Below are 7,958 nucleotides of genomic sequence, written 5' to 3'. Positions count from 1 at the left end.
ACAATACAAACCATACTCAGCTGACTCCACCCCCTTGGGTCCCTAAGGAGAATATGGCTTAGACCCAGGGCAGGTCCTTCCCTGGGCTGGGACTTCATGCTAAGGCTAAGCTGGCTGCACTTCAGACCCTTCCTTTGCCTGAATAGTCAGGCTTAAACAGCTCCAAACCAAATCCACTCTCAATGCCCTGAGGCCCGCTTGCCCAAGCCTTCAAAGTTCATCTCATGGTCTCATCATTTGCAGGACAGATTCCAAAAAGGGGAACACAGGCCAACTGAAAGCATCCCGGGGCCCACCTTGCCTTCTCAAGCCAGAACAGACATTCCCTGCCCAGGCCTAGAGAGGCCTGTGAGTCTGACCAGCAAGAAGGGCACCACCCTTACCGCCTGTAGTCCACAGTATAATGAGTACTTAAAACCCTGCACACAAAGCTAAGAGCGTTGCTCACTCATTAGAGCCCTGCCTAGCGTGCTCCAAAGCCCTGACTCATCACATCACTGCCTGTAATCCCAGCATTCGGTAGGTCAGGCAAGAGGATCGGGGTCTTCCTTGGCTACATAGTAAGTTTGAGGCCAACCTGGGCTACATGAGATTCTGTCGAAGAGAAGAGAAGAGGAGAGGAGAGGAGAGGAGAGGAGAGGAGAGGAGAGGAGAAGAGAAGAGAAGAGAAGAGAAGAGAAGAGAAGAGAAGAGAAGAGAAGAGAAGAGAAGAGAAACCCACAAAACTCTACACAGATATTCTACTTTGTAGAGCAGATGACCCGAGCTGTCTTCGGGGCTGGGGCGCTAAGGAAGGCCTTGCTCCCACCCACTCATGAAGCAGCGCTGAAGGAAGTAAGGAAGCAGATGGTAGGTTCCCTGGAAGCCTCTGCATTTTATCTGTCATGTTCTAGGAAGTGGGTATTTAGCTTTAGACCCAAGTAGGTTTCTAGATTACTTATAGACTCACTTTTCCCAAGGCCTAAGCTCCCCTGCTCAGGCCCAAGAGGCCAAGTTTCAGGCCAGCAAGAGGGTCAATGGACTAAGATAAGCTGGCAAGCCTGAAGACAGTTCAACCCCAGGACCCACAGGATGGAAGGAAAGAACTGATTCCCAGAAGTTACCCTGTGAGTTTCACAAGCGCATGTGGTATGCGTTTGTACATACAGTCTTTCTCCCTCTCTTGCGCTCTCACTCAAAGAAATAAACAAAACCCCTTTTTTAGGAGAGGCTTTTACACATTTAAGTCCCAGGATTTTAAAGACTGGGCAAGAGCCTGGAGATAGTGAAATCTCATCCGCTTGTTTCAGATAAGGACCCAGCAATAGGGAAAGGCTTCACCTTGTATAACAAGTGTATACTAAGCATCTCTAAGATTCTAATGCGCCTTCTATAAGGATGACCCTTTCTCACCAAGAAGAGGCTTTCCTCCTGCCTACACTACCCATGTTCCCCCAGGACTCCTGCAGCTCACCTTCTCTCACAATGGCTTCCAGTAAAGCCTTGGAGATTGTACCCATTGCATGGGCCTATGACCCAGAGAGCATGGGGCTTGGAGGAGAGATAACTCAGTGGTAAAGCAACTCCTTAGCATGGACAAAGCCCGACTTCGATACCTTGCCTTTAGGGGCGCACATAGATCCAGAGCACATCTGTGGGAGCCTTAAAGACAAGCAACCCCTACAGAAGTGCCTGCTAAAGGGATCGGCATGAGCTGGCACGTGGAGTCTATTTTCCATGTGTCTGGAACCAGGCCAAAACTTCCCAGGGTAATTTTAACCAGTATACACTCTTCAACAATACCAAAAAAGGTAAGTTACTTTCCAGCCCAGACAGGCACATACCTAACCATTGGCTTTTCGTGAATTAGACAATTAAAGCATTCCACGCTGAAGCTGTTGTACGCACACGGGCTCAAGCAGCCGAGCGAAATGTTTCTGCAGTGGGCTATTGACCCTTTGTAGGATGTTAGCTCTAATGTGTTAGCTCATTTCACCCACAGAAAATAGCCCAAGCCCCTCAGCTGTCCTGGGGGGAGGCAAGGTATTTTTAGAGCCCAGGACAGCTGATTAGGGATTTGCCGTGGGATTAGAAGGCCCAGGGGGGCAAGATTCAATTACAAGGGGAAAGAGCTAGTATCAGGGCAAGACCCAGTATGGGATTTAGGATAACCCCATACTGCCAGGGTTGGTCAGGAGAATGTTTTGATGTGACCCAGTGGTTCTCCAAGTGCCGTCACAGGTGGCAGCATCAGCACCCCCATAATAGTAGAGATTAAAAGAGGCCACAGCACTCAAGTGGAAAAATAGCAAGCCCCACCTAAGTCAGCACCTCTGAGTGCTGAGCCAGAAGTCTGCCTGGACAAGCTTCCCGCAGACTGACATTTTGAGGATCGCAGGCACTGGTACCCAGGGCTGCAGATAGGTCGCTGGATGAACAATGACCTATCTAGTTTGCCTTGCAGCTCTTGCATGCTTAAAATCAGAGTTCCCATTCCAGAAAAAAAAGAGGAGGAGGAGATGCTGCTGCTGCTGATGATGATGATGATTTAGGACCTCTTCGGCTACCAGAGGCCCTTTTAGGGGAGGCTAGGTCTGTTCTGCAAAGAACCCTGGGGCTAAGGGCAACCCTTCCCATCTGTGGCAAGGGTCATTGCCACAGCATCCAGGAGAGGCTGAGCCCTAGCTTGGCACTGCAGAACCTGGAGCAACCTCTTAGGACTGTGTGTCTTAGTAACTTGAGTCAGCTAGGTAGCATATTGGCTTATGACAGCCGTGTTCCAGTTATGCAGCTGCTACAGGGAAGAGCGCAGAGGAAGTCTGCCACCATCTCAAGAGATAGAAATGGAAGCGGTATTTGTTTCCTGAGTCTCGTGTATCCGAGGCTATACTCATAGCCAAGGGTGGCCTTGAATTTCCTGACTTACCCACCTCCATAGTCTGGTATTACAGATGTGCACCACCCTGTTGGTTTTATGTAGTGCTAGAGATGGAACTCGGGACGTCATTTGTGCTGGGCAGACTGTTTAGCTGAAGAGTTAAATACATCCCCAGCCCAGCATTTTCTAATAGACTGGTTCACTCTCGAGGGCTGAGTCCTAGGAAATGCTCACTCAAACTGATCTGGAATTTGTTTCCCAGGGATATCCAACCCGGACACAATTTTAGCTTCCTAGTCGCAAGGAGCAAGCCCAATGCCTTTCTTTACAAAGGACAACGTTTACTGTTTATCAGCCTTGCAGGAACACAGTGGGTGCGGGGAGGGAGGAGTCGCAGTGGCCACTGGCTTGGTGGCTCAGAAGATGCAGGTGCAACCCACCGCGATGGTCTCCATGACGACGCGGTGACGGCAGGGCCCAGGGCGCGAAGGTGGCGGACAAAGGCGACGGCGCACTGGCACCTGGCTGAACACTGGCACACTCACCATGCTGCGGTCCTCCTGCATGGTAAAGGGGTTCACGCAGCCCAGACATAGGCAACGTGCCTCGGGCAAGTCCGCTGGAATGCGGCTGGGGTCATGGTTGATGCTGCGGGGAGCGAGCGGGTGGGAGAGAGCAGGGTGAGCGCCACCATTAACAACAAAGGGAGCTGCCATCCCCAGGGTGTTCTATGGAGTTAGGGTTAAGGCCTAACCTTAACCTTGACCTAGGTGTTTTGTAATGAACTCGACCTTCCTAAAACAGGAGACCCCGATTTGGAAGTCACTGCTAGTCAGGTACTGTCACCACTGTGTCCCCAGCTTCCTCCTTTTACCCAGTAAGATACCACGGGGACCATGGAAAAAACTAAGCCTTTCCTCTCTTATCTACCTTATTTTTATATTGTGGGGAATTAATCTACAGGGAGAAAATGTTCACAAGTGGATGTAGAATCTGCATTGGACGAGGACCTGGGCCTGTATTCTATTGTTTTACTGAACCTCAGAGACTCAACAAGTTTTAGGGTGTTGTGGATTGGTTTGGATTGATTTGGTTTTTCTTTTATTCTTTGTTTTTTGCTTTGGGGTTTTGTTTGTTTGTTTTTTGTTTTTGAGACAAGGTCTTGTTTTGTAGCTCAGGGTGACCTCCTGCCTGCAATCCTCTTGCCTCAGCCTTCCCTGTGTTGGAATTACACCATGCTTAGCTCAGCAAGTTGTTGATTATTTTATTCTATCTATCTATCTATCTATCTATCTATCTATCTATCTATCTTCCATCTATCTATCATCTATCTATCTGAGATCAGAGGAGACCTTACAAGGAGCTACAGGACAGCTTGTGGGAGTCAGTTCTCTCCTTCCCCTTGTGAATTCTGGAGATTGTATTTTTATATCCATACTATGTTTTTGTTTTGTTTTGTTTTGTTTGTTTGTTTTTTGGCTTTACAAGACAGGGTTTCTCTGTGTGACAGCTTTAACTTTCCTAGAACTCGCTCTTGTAGACCAAGCTGGCCTTGAACTCACAGAGATCTGCCTGCCTCTGCCTTCCAAGTGCTGGGATGAAAGGCGCGCACCACCACCGCCCGGCTCACATACTGTGTTAAAAGCAAACCGGTCTTAGACTTGAGACACTCATAGTGAGATCCTTCTGAGGTTGTCCCAGACCTAGGATATCTTTCCTCTCTGCCTCGATTTCCTCCTCAGTTAAACACAAATGAGAGGTAAGAGAATGAGACCTAGGAACACCCAGTGTCAGTCACCTCATTGTGCTTGGGAGCTCCCTGGAAATCAATTTCAAGTCTCCTGAATGAGCCTACAGTTTTACAATCTCCCTGACTGGCACATGGGCACAGCCCAGCAGGAGCAAGATGTGGTCTGAAGGCCCTTTGCTGATTGCATTGTCACAGTCCCAGGCTACACCGCTCAACACAGTAGCCACTGACTGTAGCACATGTGCCGACCTAAATCGGAGTCAATCTATACTAGTCCTTCAGTCTCATTCCAGCGGTTCAATAGTCACCAGGCTACCGCAGTGAACTTCATGCCAGGAAGTTCTGGCCAACAGTGCTAGTCTAGAGTCTTAGGATATAAGCAGCGTAGCTAGCAAAGACCTGGGCTGAGTTTGGGAGCAAGTGAGCTATTTCTTCACTCCATCGAACCCATGTACCTTGGGCCTCTTCTGCACGCTGACCTAGGAGGTGGAGAGGGACACACAGACGTTGCCTCTGTAACCCAGTGATCCCCAAGTCAAAGCAGGGGCCATGCACCCTACGCATGGAGAGACAGGCGCAACTCTGTGATCTGGGCATCAGTCCTAGGGAGTCTGACTGGGTGAACACGGGAACCCTGAGGTGGTTCTGAGGCAGATTTTAAGAAGGAACCTGCCTGATGTGAAAAGTGTGAGCGTAGCCAGCAGGCGCGAACCACCATGCTTTAGAAGCCCTACATTTCAGACCCGGAGGCTAAAAAGACAGCACTGTATGTCTATCTGTGAAGGGCATGCCACCATTACTCCCACTGACAGCTGGGGAAACCAAGGCTCAGCAAAGCTATTCAACTGGCCGAAAGATGCAGAAGAGGGATTAAAATTCACCTGAATCCCAGGTCCTGAACACAGCATCTGGGACAGCGGGAACTGTGGCCTGCTGGGCCCAGCCCACCTACCTGTATCCCCAAGGAGACAGGCTTCTCTTGTTAGACAGCCACAGCTGCAGGTTGACCTCGCATTTCCTCTTGGCTGTCTCAGAGCTGTTCCTCAGCTGAGCCACCATCTCTCCAAGGTTCCTCTCATACTCTTCCATTCGAGCGTAGGGCTTCACGCGAGAGACCAGGTCCAGTGGCACCTGGTGAGGCCCAGGGGCCAAGGGGCCAGGCCGCCCTTGCCCCTTCCTTTTGCCTTTGGTGTTTCGGGGCTGGCTTGGCCCCAAGAAGATAGAGATGGCAAGAAGGAGCAGCTGAGAAAGAAGGCTATTGGTCAGAGGCTGGAACCAAGTCTCTCTGGGCCAAGGCTTAGGGTTAGGGCAAAGAAGAGAGAGGCCTCTGTGTTGGCCACCTTGGGTATGGACACTTGTGTTGGGCACTGATGACACTCATGCATCTTGAAGTCCTTGAAATCAGTTACCTCCGGAAAATCCCCTTGCCCACTCTAGTTACTCAATCTGCAGACCATAGTTGCTTCCCAGGACAGCTCCACCGCCTACCAAGCCTGCCTGGCTCCTTTCCCAAGCCTGCCTGGCTCCTAACCAACTCACCGCATCAAGGCCAGTGGAGGCCATTGAAAAGCGTTTTTGACATTGCCACCTTCCCCCTTAATGTCCTTCCTGAGGCCCTCTTGGGGCGGGGGGTCTCCTGTGACCCTTCTGGCCTTCTCTGCACTTGTGCTCCCCATGTTCCTTGCTGTGGGAGGGAGTTTGCACTCTGCCCACCAGGTTCTGCCTTTTCCTTCCACCTTCTGAAAACCTTGCCCAGCTGTGGGCTCTAGGTCACTGCCTCAACATTGCTTCTGGACATCATGGAGTCACCAAGCCCCACATGTCCCTAACACATCTGCAATTGTACTTGGATGTGTGATTCTTCGATATCTCCTTAGCTGCTCCCCCCTGGGACAGACTCCCTTCCATGCATCTTATCCCCTGTGCCTGCATCTGCAGAGTGAACAGATTCCACCACCATGCCTGCCCGGGACTTCAGGGACCTCAGTGCTGTTAACTGTGGGGACGGAGCAGAAAGGTAGAGGGAGTAGCAAGGGCAGGCATGCCTGGGGATCAGGGCTCTCCCTTGGGGCAGCAGGGTGGCTGGGCCCAGCTTCTCTGGAGACTCATCAATGGAATAAGAAAGAGGATTCGTGAGCAGAAGCAGCCTAAAGTCTTCCAGGGACGTGGACGAGGGAGAGGGGGGTTGAGCCGCTTATAGGCTCTGCTGAGAGGAAATGAGTTGAAACAGAGTGGGCGAGAAGGAACACTGCATGGAGCTGGCGGAGCTGGCGCGTGGTTCCTGTAAGACTTCATTTCCAGATCTCTCTCTCTATCTCCCTCCCTCCCTCTCCCTCTCTGTCTCACACACACACACACACACACACACACACACACACACACACACCACCCCCTCCACCTCAGCACCAGACAACCTACCTCACCCTAGTCCAGCTCACTGTTTCTCATTTCATTTCTGAGTCTTACCAGACTCTGTGCCTTCCCTGCATCTTGGTCCACGGGTGTTGAGGGTGGGGCGGGAGGGGGACAGGCCTGGTTTATCATCCAGGCTACCCAGCAAGCTTGACCCTTAGAAACAAGTCCCAGCCTAGCCCCTCTTGGCAGAGCCACTTGCTGGCATAAAAGCCACAGCAGTGAATTAGGTTGCTAAATTCTTCCCTTTAGTCCTATGTTCTGCAGCAGAAATATTTCCCTCACTGCAGGCCGTCTCGGCTGAGCTGCCCACACGTTCCTCAACTCACCTTGCAGGGGGAAACAGATCAAATTCAACATCCCCTCCCCTCAGTTTCCAGATGGGTAACAAAGACAGAAGGATTTGCCCAAGATCATGCACGCTGCCCAGATCCCAGAAGCCAGGTCTGGAAAAGCTCTAGTGCCCGAGTCTGCCCAATCGCCCGGGACACTTCCTCCTGAAAGAGTTCAGTGTGACCAGGCTGTTCCCAGAGCTGTAGCCCAAGCCTTAGGCCATGACTGCAGGCTGAGACCAGGCTCTGTTTCTCCCTGGGCCTGAAGGAGAGGACAGAGCTGGTCCCTGCAGATTCCAAGCCAAACACAGGCAGCCATTAATCAATGGGGAAAGAACAGCTACAGAGAAGGGAGCACCACGTACCAGGCTGTGTGGCCAGTCCATCCCACCAAGCCAGGCAGCAGGCCTGCAGCTGCCACCGGCCAGGAACCCCAGATGCCGCAGAGAGAGAATAGCAGCAACAGGATGGACTGAGGCAATTATAGCTCCACGGGGGGCTGCTGGGGGGTGTGGGTGGGTGGGCTCACTGTCAGCTGGGAGCCTTGGGCCCCCAGCTGGCTGGGCCTTAGCACAGTGGCAGGCGGTGAGGGGTGTGGGGGTAGGCC

At 51.6% G+C, this 7,958-nt stretch overlaps 1 protein-coding gene across 1 annotated transcript; it reads right to left on the bottom strand.

Annotated features, from left to right (window-relative positions):
- Window positions 1–3,273: 3,273 nt before the first annotated feature.
- On the bottom strand, window positions 3,274–7,737 carry Il17b (interleukin 17B). The gene is made up of 3 exons (XM_038332226.1): window positions 7,717–7,737; window positions 5,560–5,849; window positions 3,274–3,505 (listed from the first exon to the last, which is right to left on the bottom strand). The coding sequence occupies exons 1-3, from the start codon at window positions 7,735–7,737 to the stop codon at window positions 3,274–3,276; spliced, it is 543 nt and encodes a 180-aa protein (XP_038188154.1).
- Window positions 7,738–7,958: the final 221 nt, after the last annotated feature.

Source organism: Arvicola amphibius, chromosome 5 (assembly GCF_903992535.2).
Source record: "Arvicola amphibius chromosome 5, mArvAmp1.2, whole genome shotgun sequence".
NCBI lineage: Eukaryota > Metazoa > Chordata > Mammalia > Rodentia > Cricetidae > Arvicola > Arvicola amphibius.
This window is presented reverse-complemented; position numbering and strand designations above follow the sequence as displayed.

Bases quoted from the DNA above. Each gene is read 5' to 3' on its own strand.
- Il17b (XM_038332226.1), bottom strand. From the start codon at position 7,737: ATGGACTGGCCACACAGCCTG. The intron at 5,850-7,716 runs GTACGTGGTGCT...CTTCTTTCTCAG, and splicing joins TGGACTGGCCACACAGCCTG to CTGCTCCTTCTTGCCATCTC. The intron at 3,506-5,559 runs GTAGGTGGGCTG...CGCTCCCCGCAG, and splicing joins CTGTCTCCTTGGGGATACAG to CATCAACCATGACCCCAGCC.